The sequence below is a fragment of the Apostichopus japonicus genome, chromosome 14 (assembly GCF_037975245.1).
Source record: "Apostichopus japonicus isolate 1M-3 chromosome 14, ASM3797524v1, whole genome shotgun sequence".
Taxonomy (NCBI): Eukaryota; Metazoa; Echinodermata; class Holothuroidea; order Aspidochirotida; family Stichopodidae; genus Apostichopus; species Apostichopus japonicus.
Genome location: NC_092574.1, coordinates 5,000,009 through 5,015,585, shown reverse-complemented (window position 1 = coordinate 5,015,585; position 15,577 = coordinate 5,000,009). Strand labels below are relative to the sequence as shown.

General features: G+C 35.8%; 1 protein-coding gene across 2 annotated transcripts in view; it reads left to right on the top strand.

Moving 5' to 3' along the window:
• LOC139980011 (alpha-1,3-mannosyl-glycoprotein 4-beta-N-acetylglucosaminyltransferase A-like) overlaps positions 1 to 14,388 on the top strand; it is a 79,328-nt gene extending 64,940 nt beyond the window's left edge. The window contains exons 6-15 of one of the 2 annotated variants that reach the window (XR_011797425.1): positions 683 to 796; positions 2,189 to 2,264; positions 3,672 to 3,786; positions 4,498 to 4,628; positions 5,946 to 6,053; positions 7,598 to 7,791; positions 8,372 to 8,511; positions 8,985 to 9,100; positions 9,659 to 14,059; positions 14,100 to 14,388. Coding sequence is in view for 1 of the 2 variants with exons in the window: in XM_071991354.1 (XP_071847455.1) it covers positions 683 to 796; positions 2,189 to 2,264; positions 3,672 to 3,786; positions 4,498 to 4,628; positions 5,946 to 6,053; positions 7,598 to 7,791; positions 8,372 to 8,511; positions 8,985 to 9,100; positions 9,659 to 9,688 (1,024 nt within the window). In the remaining variant the exon portion in view is untranslated. Of the gene's footprint in view, positions 1 to 682; positions 797 to 2,188; positions 2,265 to 3,671; positions 3,787 to 4,497; positions 4,629 to 5,945; positions 6,054 to 7,597; positions 7,792 to 8,371; positions 8,512 to 8,984; positions 9,101 to 9,658 lie in introns of both variants that reach the window. The other variant, XM_071991354.1, reaches the window with a different exon arrangement.
• Positions 14,389 to 15,577: the final 1,189 nt, after the last annotated feature.

Sequence of the window (15,577 nt, the reverse complement as noted above, 5' to 3'; positions counted from 1 at the left end):
ACATAGAATGCTATATAATGTGCAGATTATAACATAGACTGCTATAATGTGCAGATTATAACATAGACTGCTATATAATGTGCAGATTATAACATAGACTGCTATAATGTGCAGACTATAACATAGACTGCTATATAATGTGCAGATTATAACATAGACTGCTATAATGTGCAGACTATAACATAGAATGCTATATAATGTGCAGATTATAATATAGACTGCTATATAATGTGCAGATTATAACATAGAATTCTATATAATGTGCAGATTATAACATAGACTGCTATATAATGTGCAGATTATAACATAGACTGCTATATAATGTGCAGATTATAACATAGAATTCTATATAATGTGCAGATTATAACATAGACTGCTATATAATGTGCAGATTATAACATCTTAATGGGTTTCACTATTTTCCATTTCTCTTCTATGTCTACTTTCCCAAACCAACATAAATTATGTTCCTTCTCAGTGTAAACCAATCATTGTAGTGTGTTGACAAAGTAAAAAAGTGCATAGTTTTCTGCCTAACTAGATTCAATCAATCTCACATTATAACAGTAATAACAGTATATAATAGTTTACTCCATAACAAAGAGGGACGAGTCCCCTTAATGCTCATACAGATCATTGCCATGTTGAGTAAAGATTATCTTCTCTTTTGTTTCTCCTAAAGTTTTGCTGCAGAGGTTGAATCAGGTCTGATAGATATCATCTCTCCTCCAGTCTACTATTATCCTGACCTGGATAATATACCGGAGACATTTGGAGATACTCAGGAACGTGTCAAGTAAGACCTTCATTTTCCTTCTTCTCATGGTAAAAGTATAGTGTGTGTAAATGATAAGCCCTTCCATTGGGGGGGGGGGGGGGGAAGGGCTGTTAGGGATGAACAGTGGTCACACAATTCACTAATCATTACATGCGGAGGACTATATCTCTATGCTTCAGGTCAAATCTTTGCAAAGGTTTTTGTAACATCAACATATTTTTGGCTGGGGTAAGTTTTTGAAAGATTAAACTGATTTTATACATAATTTGAACCGCCCAAATTATTTGTTGACATGATTTTTTAACCAATATGAATCGCACGTAATACTTTTTCCCCAAGTGTGTGGATAAATTTATACAAGCATTACATCATCAGCAGTAGGTTGATTAAAAGGAAGTACCAACTCTCCTTGTCTCTCTCTCTTAGGCCTTCTGTTACAATCTTAGCTCATCATGATCATGATCATCATTTAAATTCTTAATTTGCTTGCTCACCCTACATCATCAAGCATCCTCCATCGCTCTTAGAGTTAATAAATTGAAACACTTGAAGATCCCGGCTAAACCCTCCTGTTTGTTTCTTTCTCTCATTGGCTTTTCTGTCGTCTCTCCCTTTTTATCGTATTAATTATGATTATTTATTATTATTACATTTCAAGATACTTCAAAAGTTCGACATTTCAATCAATCAACTCAGGCATTAACCAGAAATGCAAACAAAGTTTTGAAATGATCAGTTTTTTCTGATAATCAGGTTTGCTCTCCAGAGCCTCGACTGTAATTATTGGAATAAATAATTAAAGAGGGCTGCTCTGAGGTAAACTTTGTAACTTGAAAGCACAAACCAATTGTCTTTCAAATACTAAGATATATTTTTGTGCTATAATTTGTCTGAATAACTACATATTTGGGAACAAAGTTTGAAAGGGTTTGATTAGCTTCGCCAGCACCACCCAAACTCAGTATTAAAGTTTTTGCTGGCTTTATAATGGTTAATATTGCAGTATGTAGGTTGATATTTCTTCTAGTTTGTTGCACCGGGCACCACATTGTATATGATTCATCTAAATGTATCACGTTTAGTAGTTGTGGCTTCAAGAGAACAAGTTCTGTTCAATCTTTCATCTGCCGTGGCTTATTTATCCTCCTGTTCCCCCATCTTAAGTTTTTCTTGTCTTTCTCTATCTCTTTCTTTAGAATAATCTTAAGTTTTCTTCAGCCATTCATTAAGCAGGGGAAGAAGAACATCAAGAATGTATTTCAGGGCTCACATGAGGTGTTGAGTTTGAGATGTCACAGGAAAGCTTTGTCAGGGATAGGTTGATGGTGGTTTAAATTTTTAATGTTTCTACAGTCATCTAAGCAACGAACTGTAAATTGATGGTTTCAATGTTTCCTTCTTAATTGACAGGTGGAGAACGAAACAGAATTTAGACTTTGCATTTCTGATGATGTACTGCAGTAGTAGAGGCACTTATTACGTCCAAGTAAGTGGGAGCAGCACTTGAGACTTGAAGAGAACTAATGATTAGTCTACAGAAACCATTTATATTGTGACATTTATGGGGATGTAAAGAGGGTGGCTTGAATGGGGGAGGGGGCACCATTAGGGGCACTACTCACATTCAAGTTCAAGGGATGTACAGGGGGAAGGGGAGGGAGGGCAGAGTACCACTACAGGTACCTACATCCTAGTTAGTGGGACAACAATTCAGGACTTGAGAGAACACGATGGTGAGTCTACAGAAACCATTATAATATGACGTTGAAGACAATGTATGGGGCTGGGGCCAGGGGGAGAATACCACTAGAGGTACTTATTACATCCTAACTAGTGAGAGCAGCAATTCCGAACTAGATGATTGATCTATAGAATTGTCACCAATGTCACAGTCAAGGGCATGTACATGAATGTGGTTTGCAGGGGGATGTGGCGGAGGGGTACCACTAGGGGAACTTATTGGTCAGCACTTCAGACTTTAGAGGTCTAGATACTGAATCTACAGAAATTGACATCAATGTCACAGTAAATGAATAAAAAGCATGGCCTTGTGCATTATTTGAGGTCTCCATGGTATAAAGCTGAGCCAAGCAGTGTAGACATCATTGTAAGCCAGCACTGAACCTGTCCCTGATATTTATACTGTACTAGTAGTATCTATCGTCCAAAATGTATGCACAATCCATTGTCTTTGCTCCCATGCATATTGTGTTTAATAATTAAAGGTTTACTCAAGTAATTTTGAGGAACAGAGTCAGTCCAAAACTTGCGATTCTCAACTTCAGCGTTCACTTGGGGATGTTTCTATCCTCACCCGGTTTTTAGAATAAATTAGTATCTTAGGTTGTTGACAGCACAGCCGAGGTGAATGAATATTGCATCGAGGTAATTAAAATCTCACAATTCTGGGAAAAATCAACCGCTTATAGACTTTGTGGATGTTATATATTGGCTGATTTGTCCTCTTGGCAGCAAACTGCCCACAAGGATGCAAGCATAAGTGAATTTTGCTGAATTAGACAGCAGGACCAACTGCCATACGACGTGTGTTATTTGACGCCATCAACCCGAAGTTTGATCATACTGGTGAATTTTGAGCCGCGAGCTTCTCACAGATAGATAGGTGGCCTCATTCGGCGAAATATTTCTTTGTGATTGATCAGGAAGCTTTCTTGACAAAAGCAGATGCAAATTAGTTAGATTGTTTGCTGCATAGATCATGAGTCCTGAGGTGTTTGGGGCATACCTCTAAATATGATGTGATTATCTGCTCATATCCTGAAACTATAAGATATCTTCTTGGTTGCTATGGGGATGAGTGAGTGAATGGGATCATGGGTCTTGATTTACTTTGTTCAAATGAATTCAATTTTATTTTTATTTTTTGATTCAGTTGGAAGATGACATTATAGCAGTGCCAAACTTTGTCAACACAATGGTCGCATTCGCAAGTCAACAGAACAGAAATCCTTGGCTTTTATTAGAATTCTCACAGTTAGGCTTCATTGGTAAGTTGCTGTTTCAAGTTAAAGGGTTTCTTCTTTAAGCAGAATTTTAGTCTCATGATGTTGTAGTCCAAAGCCAAAGGAACATTTGAAATGTAAGCAATGTTTCTCTAGCTATCCTGGGTTTCAAGATATTCACCGTTAAAATCTGCAAAATCTCTGAAACGCTCCTTTAAGGCTTAAATGATGATTTAGTCGGCTCCTCAGTGCACGCCTTAATGTTAATGTTCATCAGTTGTGTTATCGATTCTAATTACACAAAAATGACAGGTTCTTTTAACTTCTACATAATAATATCTGAGCAATTCTTGGATGATATTCAAGACCACTTGACCAATTTGTAATATATTATAAACACATCATCCCACTGAATTTTGGATTGCATCTGAGGAATTGACCTTATGAATTTGTGTGTTAGACTTGATAGTCCAGTCACTTTTTTACTGATCCACCTCAGCTATTTGAAGGATCAGTCTCCAAAAACTTGAAAGTGTTTATAGAAGTACCGCCTGGACTGATAGGAGTGGTTTTTAACGATTATTATGTGATTGGCATATGACTGGTGCATGATTGGTATGTGGTTGGTACATGATTAGTAAATGATTATTACATGAAAGGAACATGAATTTTCTGTACGAAGTACACAAAATCCTACAGAATATAATGTTATCTATTCTCTTATTTGTTGTACTTATTTTTTTTTCCCCCTTCCAGGTAAACTATTCAAATGTGCAGATCTTAATTTAGTAGCAGACTTTTTTCTGATGTTCCATAAAGCTAAGCCAATCGACTGGCTCTTGGATCACATATTGTTCGTCCTGGTCTGTAATCCCGAGAAAGATGCCGTAAGTTTAATGTCACATGTTAGCATCATCTATCCTTCCTGTAACCACCATGCTATATGGATATATGTTACGCAATGTATTAGAGATCATCAAAGGATTAAGTTAATCCCCTTACAATGGATGTAGTCTCTAATAGCTTACCAGTACTACTAAATCCATTCTTGCTAAATTAAGTATGCACTAATCAATTGTTCCTAAATCAAGTTGGGTGTTAGTAGGTATTGTTTGGTTATCAGTGGTTTATCATGAAATAATTTATATTTTATAATATAATATAATATTTTATAACCAATGCTTTGGTTGAGTCTAGGGCAGTTGTAGTAGAAGCTATGACACCTAGCACCTGGGAGGTTGTGAGTTTGATCACCCGGCCAAAGTAACTTGAGGTTTTCATCTAGGAGAAATCCATGGTCTTTCAAATTGTAAAACCAATCCAAAATTGGTTAAAACTGTCAACTAGGTATCAAACCATTGAACATGAATTTTAAGTTACAAACCATTCAGCTTCTATCACAAACACATGCCTGCTGCTTAGCGTTTTAAAATAACTGCCCTTCAAGTTCAATTATTATTAATATCTGACCTCAACTCTGTCAAGAAATGTTAACCATGTAACCTCATGGAACGAAGTTTGTCAGAAGGAATGTAACTTTATCTTCTCAATTTGTTGATTTTGTAGGAAACCTCAAGTAAAATGATAATGCTCAGTTCATTCTGGATTTACCAATAACAATGTAACAAGATATAGCTTTTGCAGATATAGCTGTCTCCACAATGACAGTCCCAACTCTTAACTGCTTCTGTGGGGTGTCGTTGTTCTGAATCGCTAACAACTCCACCTTCATCTGCAGTCTGTAGTATACTAGCTCATATCGTTGGGATTCATTTTGCTCTAATAGAATGCAAATGCATCACCTTGACAACAAACAGATTTACATACATCTTTGCATACTGAAAGCAACTGGACATGTTTCTCTCTCATGATTGAATTTTAAATATTTGCGTGAATATTTTCCGATAACAGACTTTAAAAATTTGTTTAACAGCTGTTCACTTGTTTTTTATTTGGGTAACACAGATGATTTTGTAATTGAAAATTTTTTATTTAAATGGATTTCTTCGACTAGTGTAATAAATGGGAGCTAGTGCTCTATAAAACTTGCTCTGGACCTACCTTTGATACTACATAGCTATTTAGTATTATACGTCGCAACTAGTGAACCAACTACAGTTAATATGCAGTAATGCATTGATACATGAATGATGATAATAAACTCAGCAGAGTTTTTGACAGTTTTCCTTTCCGTTATCTTTCAGAAACATTGTACAAAAGAGAAAGCCAGACATAGAATCAGATACAAGCCGTCGTTATTTCAACATGTCGGTCTTCATTCCTCTTTGAAGGGTAAAATACAGAAACTAAAGGTAGGTCGAGTTAGCCAATGTTTCTTCTGACCTCCCTGTAACGAGTGGACAAGGTATTAAATGTCACTTTGACAACTTTGAGTTTTAATGTTTTTGCAGTTCTGAATGACTGCTATGTGATGTGTGTATCTGTTAGTTCTGTTAGTAAAGGTTCAGGCGGGTCTGCCTGGCCAAGGTAACATGTGTTTACCATCGAGGTAAATGAATCTGGAGAAACTATCACACAGTAAATACGCGCGTACGTGCGTACCATGCATGGAGGGTCATGTGCTGTGTTCCAGGGTGGTACTTATATATTACTCTCCCCATTACGCATGATGATTTCACCCAACTAGTACGTAAATGTGCATGCAAGCTTAGAGCAGCAGACGACACCTGTTACCTAGCAATAACAGTGCCTGTAGCCTAACGTGATAGCTATATTTCCGTCGAGCCGCATTAGGCTCTGTTCCATGGAGAATTCCGTGGTTGCACTGAACTAAACATTTCCCCACATTTCCCATTTCTACATTCACTTATAGGAAGTAGTAATAACGTTAGTCCATATGAGACAAAGCTTGCCCCTAGAGCTGTATTAATAAGTAAGATCTATTAAGTAGAAGGCCTGCCTCCATTCAAGAGAATAAGGTTGAACGTTAGCATATTAGCACTATTTCGTAGGCCTGAAGTACCAGTACCTTCTTACGCCGTTAGTTTCCATGTCTGATCCGTCTTGGTGCAAATCTTTCAAGAAGTCACTAACAATATTCTCGAACTGCTCCAGAGAAATATCAGTTTGGTACCACCCTGGAACACATCACATGACCCTCCATGTATGGTACGCGCGCACCCAATTGACATGAATCCTCCAGATTCATTTACCTCAAAGGTGTTTACCTCCAGGAGCAGTACCCTCAAAAGAGGACGGTCCTCTAAATTTTCAAGATCTAAACAATGTCAAACTGGTCGATTTTTAAATGATTTCTTTAAAAAGGTAGCATTTCGTAGATTCCGCTCATATTTTGTGAAGATATTACTTACCATTTAACGTTGCTTGCAAATTTAGTGCAGATGTTATTTAGTTTCGGGTGGATGGCTGTCTTATTTAGTGATAGAATCAAATAGTTACACTTTAATGTTTGCATTTGTTTAAATATTGAGTGCATGTGTGAGTTAGGATTTGATGTTTGGATGGCTCGCAAATGATAGCGAATGTGGTAGTTAATAGTTGGATTTCTAACTCATTTACAAGTGTCATTGTAATGGCTATTTGTTCCATTATGTGTGATCACTGAAAGATAAGTTCAGTTGTTATATAAGTAACATGCAAACACACCAGCCAACCAAGAAAGAACAATGTAAAATGTGTGCAACGTTGCAGGTTTATTATACAGTCAATGGAGATTGGCAGTGTTACATGTGATAACTGATGGTAAGATATTAGATGGCTTTAAATTAATTACTAGCATGTTCGCTCTTACATCATTCATTTACTCTGACAAGTTTGACAGGACTCTCAATCATGTTCCTCTGATTACTCCTTGATTTATGATTCAATTTTGCAGGATCGTGATTTCAAGAAAGGTATCCATATTCCCCAGCATAATAACCCAGAGGCTGATGTCTCGACTACTTTACAACAGTACCAGAAACACAGTTTAGTGAAAGCATACAAAGGACAAGATATCTTCTGGGGAACAAATCCTAATGTTGGAGATGTTCTTAGATTCAAGTTTGAACCTGCTGTAGATATATCTGAGTGAGTATCGACAAAACCGTTGCCATGGTGATTGTAACTTGAAAAAAACCATGCCTAGCCACAGTGTTTCATGTCCATTACTGTTATAGACTTGGAGCGAGGCAGTCCACGCTTTACACAGTTTGGACCATTACCTGCCCTTCCCTCAAGAAAGGGTAATGTGTTAAACATTATTACCAAAGTAACGGCTTGTAATATGTAATAGGTTATAACACTAGGCCTCCACTTTAACTGGCTGCAACAGTACTGTATAACATACACAGATTTTTATAGAAAGACTCAATTTTTTTTACAGTGACCTGTTATTGTCAGTATTCCTTCAATCATATCAACACTGCTGAAAGTTATATGAATTTCCATACTTGATGAACATGTCTTGCCGTTGCATTCTTCAACAGCCCCCTCTATCTTCTGCCTCCTCCATGTTAACGCATTCAGAACTGGTGACCGATGAGATATCCATGTATTACAGCTCTTGCTGTCATAGATCTTCTAACTGTGACGTCACATAAACTAGCCACCACCACTGTGAACTGTATCATAATTTTGTAATTCATATACAATTCCTATCTCTTGACAGGTACCGATTTATTAGTGGTAGTTCCGAGATACCTGGAGATAAATTATTCAACACATCAGTAGAAGTCCTTCCAGTTGGAGGTGTTAAAAATGTTGGCTTTGAAAGGAGCAAGATAACAGCAGATGGGTTTCTTGTTATAGGTAATGGCTTTTGAAATCCACGCACCGAGTCACGAATGTTGCATGACGTTTGGAAATACCGGTAAAACTTCAATAAGGAAGAGGATGAATAGCTTACTTAGACAGAGAGTGATATCGCTAATAATGAAAATCCTATAAAATGTTCAAGTTATCTTAGATATTGCATTCTTTAAAGTGAACCTATCCAGTTTTGGAAACTATTTTTACAGTCATTGCCAGATAAAATAATACATAATTTTACCACAAGTTTTATATGAGTACTAGACTTGAAACATCAAAATAAAAATAGAAATCTACAGTACACTGAAAGGATTCACTCTGTTAGGACCAGAACATATTTCAGTAATTGTTTCCAAGTTTTTGATGGTTTTCAAAGTTTTAATTCTTTGTTCCTGTCATGTTCTGTTAAATGTCGCTCGCTGATGCTGTTCCTGGTGTCATGTTTTCCTTTCCTTCCATTTCTATTGCTGCAGGAGAATTTATCAAAGATGGGTCCGCTTTTGGGGAAGTACCTGCATCAGTCGGTGCACTCCATGAATTTCGTTTGCAGATATATTCAAATCTGGAGAACTGGGTTATTTTATCTGAGGTAAGCAAGGGCAAGGTACATTGCTGCCATTTGTACCTCAATAGGCTGGTGAGGAGGCTTTGGTTATTATCAAAGCTCAGCTGTATATGGATGGATAGGATGTAATTAGATTATGTAAGTAGGCCATACAGCAATCCACTAGGGAGTTAATTTAAGTAGTAAGTGATACGTCTGTGCTTAATGATGTGTGTGTAGTATGGGACATGTCTATATGTAACAAATGTGTAATGTGCTGTATGGTGATAATGTGTGATATTTTGGTTATAAGGGATATGTCTATGATTGGTGATATGTATGTCATATGTGATATATATATATATACATATAAGTGATCTATCCATGGGTGACATGTATGTAATATGCTGTATGGTTGTAATGTGTGGTATATGTTGGTCATAAGGGATTTTGTGATTTCATCTAATATGTTATATGGTTTATAATGTGTAATGTATGAGTGCCAAAGGACATATCTATGTGTGATATGTTGATTATGTGTTAATGAGATGTGATATATTATTTATAATATGTGATTCCATATATTTCGTTTTGCTCACGTAGATCTACTTGAAGGTGAGAGGTGACAGGTGATAGATTGCCAGTGGATGTTTGGTTGCCATGAGTTACTGAATACAGCTCTGATCAGGAGTCAAGGAACAACATCTTATTAGGCCCATGTAAACCTGGGACATACCCACTGGTAATTCAGGTTCTTTTGTAACGTTCCTGAACCATAGTGGAAGAAGGTAGAGGCGGCCAGTGCTACGTTGGAGGAATCGGAGAATGGTCATAGCATACCAACAGCTCCGTGCCCGCTTTCTCGACAATACATAATATTGGTTTGCTTACGCTTTATATATATATATGTACAAAAAAACTTTTTGATGCAAAATAGTTGGCCATAAGTTTTATCTTTGCTTTATGAAGGGATTCATTTTTGGAGGAAAATCTTTTCTCTAGATGGATGATGCAAATTTCCATTTTGGTTTGAAAGACCTCAATTATTTTTCTGCAGTTTTTTTAGCAGAGCTTTTAAGAGAAAGGACAAGCTCTGGTTTCCACCTACAGTATGTTTAGGGAATCCAAGTGAAATTGATGGACAGAACAACAGATCTTTCTTGTTAAGCCAGCTTGTAGCTTTAGAAACACTCTAGGTATTAAATTAATCTCTGTGATTGTAATTTCATAGAACATCTATACAACATATCATTCATCTACTTTACAAAGGACCGACAGAAATTAACTTAGATATGGATCAAACAGTTCTTTTTGTTTCCTAAAAATGTTATTAAGCAAACTTAACTTTCTTCCAGTTGTCAAGTGTTTTCGAATTACCTACAAACTTCACATATTATGCAATATCACCAAAGTTGAACAAATCCTACAAATATTAATCTTTTTGTTTGATAAATTCATCTCACCTGATGGATATGATCATATTTTCATCCTTGAAGTGATACATTTATTTGTAGTGTACTTAACATCCACATTAAACCATAGAATTAATTCTCATATCGTGGATGTGAGGTTTCAAACTTGGTCTCCTTCTGGGATCACCTAGTTGATGATACTGAATTTATTTTTAGAAATTACAGAATCACAAACCCAGTTATGATCTGGTTTGAGAAAATCGTTTAAATCTTGCCATGTGTAATGAGAACTTGAGGTAGCTTAATGCTTTCAGTTTTACTTCTTATAGTAATTTTAGTGATTTTTTGCTGTCTCACTTTGCCGAGAATCAACCTTTCATTTGCAAGTAGCATTCGCGATGGAGTGTTTTTACCGTCGTCAAAGTTGCGTTTTTAAATGATTCGTGAATGACTTAAGTACAACTCATTTGTATTTATTTATTTTTATTTTTTTTTATCTTCTTAAGTTTGAACCAGTGTTTAATTGTTAATGAAGGAATTTGATAATGTCTCTTGATAATGAAATTATTTTAAAGAGGTTTCTCGGAAGCAGCTTGTCCATCCCATCCTTTTACCCACCGGAAAGGTATGCTAGTATAAGAAATGTGGGGGTATATTGAAAGTATTTTAAACGGCTAGAGGGAAAGCATTGTTTTATTAGGACGGCTGGTTTGGGGTTATTATTTTTGCCTTTTCTTTTCTTTCTTTTAATATCATCGTTTATGTATGAAATGACTCTATGGTCTGAAGAAAAAGTTCTTCATGACTTTATAGGTTATAATTATAATAAAAATTATTATTATTATTATTATGGTCTCAAGAAAAGTTCTTCACAACTTCATAGGTTATAATAATAATAATAATAATTAATATTATTATTATGGTCTCAAGAAAAGTTCTTCATGACTTCATAGGTTATAATAATAGTAATAATTATTATTATTATTATTATGGTCCCAGGAAAAGTTCTTCACGACTTCATAGGTTATAATAATAATAATAATAATTATTATTATTATTATAATTAGTATTACTATTATTATTATGGTCTCAAGAAAAGTTCTTCATGACTTCAAAGGTTATAATAATAATAATTATTATTATTATGGTCTCAAGAAAATTTCTTAATGACTTCATAGGTTATAATAATAATAATTATTATTATTATGGTCTCAAGAAAAGTTCTTCATGACTTCATAGGTTATAATAATAATAATTATTATTATTATGGTCTCAAGAAAATTTCTTAATGACTTCATAGGTTATACTCTCAATCATCAGGTATTTTATTGTTCTGTGCTTGTTCCCTCAGACATAACTCCTTTCCTTCTGTTTTTTGCTCATCTGGGATTGGTTTGATGAAGTCCATTTTTTCCCTTCCCATTTTTCTTTGTTTTATTTACTTTTGCACAAATTCTTGCCAGATATTGTGTCATGTTTTAATTGTTGTTATTAATATTTTAGTAATCAGGCATTGTGGACTACACTCTCCAGAGAAAGCATCTATAGTTCAATGCAATGAAAATGAAATTAAAAATTTGCGTGTACACAACAAGGTTTATGTCATTAAGCTGAGAAGATCTTCAAGGGTTGAATGTGTTTGATAACAATGAAGATGTTTCCAAGGCGTGTTTCAATCGTCCCTTCCACCCGCACACTTGAGTTATAGATGTTGTTTACAATATTACTGCTAGACATATCTGGAGACAGAACTCATGTGCTTGTAGATGTTTAATTTCTATCAAGTGTGGTTTAATAGACTCATTCCTAGTTTTTTATCCAATTTTGTTCTGATGCTTTACATCCATTGGAACCTGTGTGTGTGTGTGTGTATGCGAGAGTGTATGTGTTTGTCTTGGGGTACAATTTTTGGGGCGCAAATATATTTTTGAGTCGGTTTGTGGCCAAATATTTTTGGGACCATTTATAGGCAGAATTTTATTGGGGCCAGCCATCAATTGGATTTTTGTCCAAACTTGGAATATAGTTGTTGGTTAGTAGCTTGGTACATGTAGGCCTAAATTTTTTGGGACCATCTTGGCCTTATGAAATTATGGGTGCATTTTAAGGCCAGGTGGGCCCTAACTTGATTTCCACCTCAAATGCATTTGAGGACACATTCTTTGGGCCTGAATTTTTGGGCCCACAATTTTTGGAGGTTCAATGTTTGGGGCATAACCATTTTAATAGTCGGTTTGTTTGGGCTAAAAAAAATTGGGACCATTTAGGCACAAAATGTTATGATACTATGTCACTAAATTGACTTAGTCAACATGATAACTGATTCCTGGTACCTTTCTTTATATGTTGCCGCATAAGTCAATAGATAATCCACTTCATTTTGGTGTGCATAAGTCCATGAATATTAACATGTGTGGCTTACCACACTATGAATATGTTTAGACATCGGAACCACTAAGTGTTTTTGTTTTCTGGTTTCTCAAATTATAAATTGATGGTTTATACATTGATTAATACAGGGTAACTTTTATTAATGTCAATTCAGTAGGCTGGGATTTTATTTGTCCACGTTTCTGTCATCTTAGCATTGTTAAAGGGTATTAAAGGTGACGGTTTGTTTCCAGGAAAATTGTGGACATATGAGGAAATATGAGGAAATATTGGACATATGAGGAAATATGTGGAAATGGTATTAATGTTGATCCCCTCATTTGGACATTGTTATGTATAATAATAATTTTTGTTTGAAGGGAGGAGTTTTGGAATTCTGAGCTCCTCTCAATTAAATGTGATGTTTTTGTTTCAAGGTCGAAGGTCAAATACCAAAGTTTAGAACAACTTGTCCAGATACAAGTGTTAAAATCCAAAATTAAAATGCAATCATTAAGGGCTGCAAATTTTGAGGAATTCTGGTGACGGTATGTTAAATCTAGGGACACTTTGAATTATGGACGGCGCATGCAATCCGAGGACTGTCCCCTTAAACTGGTCACCTCTATGTAACGGGCCTTCTGTACTCTTGGATTGCCTACAAGGTCACAGAGGCAGGGACAAGACATTTTTATTTTGCAGTTAGTCGTGAAGCATGCTGGTGTGGAGTGAAGAGAGACAGTCAGGTCGTGAGAATGTTAATGTTTGTATCAACCTGAAAAGAAAAACCAGTTTGGGATGGGCAACCTGTCCCCTATTTTTATGTTATTTTATTCCTATTTTTATGTTATAAAATGTAACCAGTTGTAAATCAGTGAGGAATGACAACCTTACTCAGGACGGAAACCAAAGACAGACAAAACTGATGAGACCTTTTTTAATTTTTAAATCTTTTTCTGTTTTATTAAACAGTTATTTGGAATCAACTTTTTAATAAGTGTGTAAGTTATCTTGTTATTTTACTACAAAGAAATGGACTAATCCTTATTTCATCACATATGGAGAACATTCTTGTTCCAAAGTTCCACGGACTCCAAGCAAAACATGAACCTGGCTTCAACTTACCTGAGCACTTGTTTTCATCGAATTGAAGAGTTTTCTATTAGTGGAATACTACTGCCTTGCAGTGTGAGTTTATCCTATGTAGGTGTACCATATGTAGGTGTATGTAGGTGTACCTATGTAGGTGTAGGTGTATGTAGGTGTACCTTACCATTATAGTACCTGTGTACTATACTGTGTTTATTTTTAATCATGTCTGACGTGTCTTGTTCGAGTGCAATTAGGAAACGGTTTTAAATTATTATTTTCCGAATTGAGGTTCCGTCTTAATTAATGTTCAGTGCTGCTTAGAAAAGATATACGAACACATTTAATCAAATTTGTTAAATTATTATCTTTCAAATGTCTCTCTGTACAGTTATGTTTTTGTGACTAAGTCTACTAGTTTTGATTTTGAGAAACAAAAGTCATTCCACAGTTGCAAACCTGGTCTTGTTGTTTTCTACTTCTAGTACTTACTTCTGCTGAGATGTTAAAGTTTGTTTATGCCGTGTATATTTTCCTGTTGGAGGCAGGTAGTGGATGCTTCACAAAATCTGTTATGATTCAAACCAACCTGCAACCTTCCCCATAACCTAATATAAAGCACTGTTACAGAAGATGTATCTTGCATTTTAAAATCAAGGCTGAAGGTGTTATTTATCAAACACTACTGTAACCAGGGAGCACCGGAACATTTTTTTTTTATTCCTTGTGCTATTTTTATGTGCTTTATCTTAAATGATAGCCTAGGGTGCCCTGATGAAAATCTGAAAGGGCTCACTCTCAAATGTTCACACACCCCCACCCCAGGGGGTGGGGAGGGGAAAATTGAGATTATTTAAAGTATGGCATGGTGGGTATCAAATGAAAGGAAATGATACAAGGAATCCATATTTTACAATACTGAGAGTGAAAACCCTCAATGCTCTCATATTTCCCATGAATAAGGGGAACCCAGGTAAAGGTCAAAATGGTATTTCATATAATAAATGAATAAAACAAATATTAGATATGACTATAAAATGAAAGGAAAAACCACAAGGAATATTTATCTACATGTTACTATGCTGAAGAGCTGAACCTTTACTGAAAATATTAATCTACACCCACTTTTGGCTCGGTTGGGCAACGTGGGGGGAGGGGGGACGGGGTGGGGAAAAAACTAAAAACTGAAGTTTATGAAAGTACGGCATAATGGGAAATTGCATAGGAAAACATTTTCATAAGGATAAAAGTGATACTGCCAAACTTTGTCACATATGCTCACTTTTAGGATGGAGGTGGTGGAAAACTCAGCTCGTTAGCCTAATTTTTGAGAATAAATGGGGTAAGGGAAGCCTGTGTCATTAGAGCCCTCCTTTAGGAGAGCCTCCAATGATAAGCATGATAGGTATCTTCAGACAAAATCGGACCCTAAGTCAGAAAAGATCTTCAGGGTAATGCCAATAAGACATAGTAGGTGAAAATATGTGACTCTGTTTCTCTATGAAATACAAGTTAATGAAACAAACAATGGGTCTTTGTTTGGTGTATGGATCCCACTGCCTTGCTCATTAACTAGCTTGCGTCTGTTGTTTGCATACTCTTCCAGACATTGACCATGCCAATTTGGATGATACTTTTCAACTATTTTCAC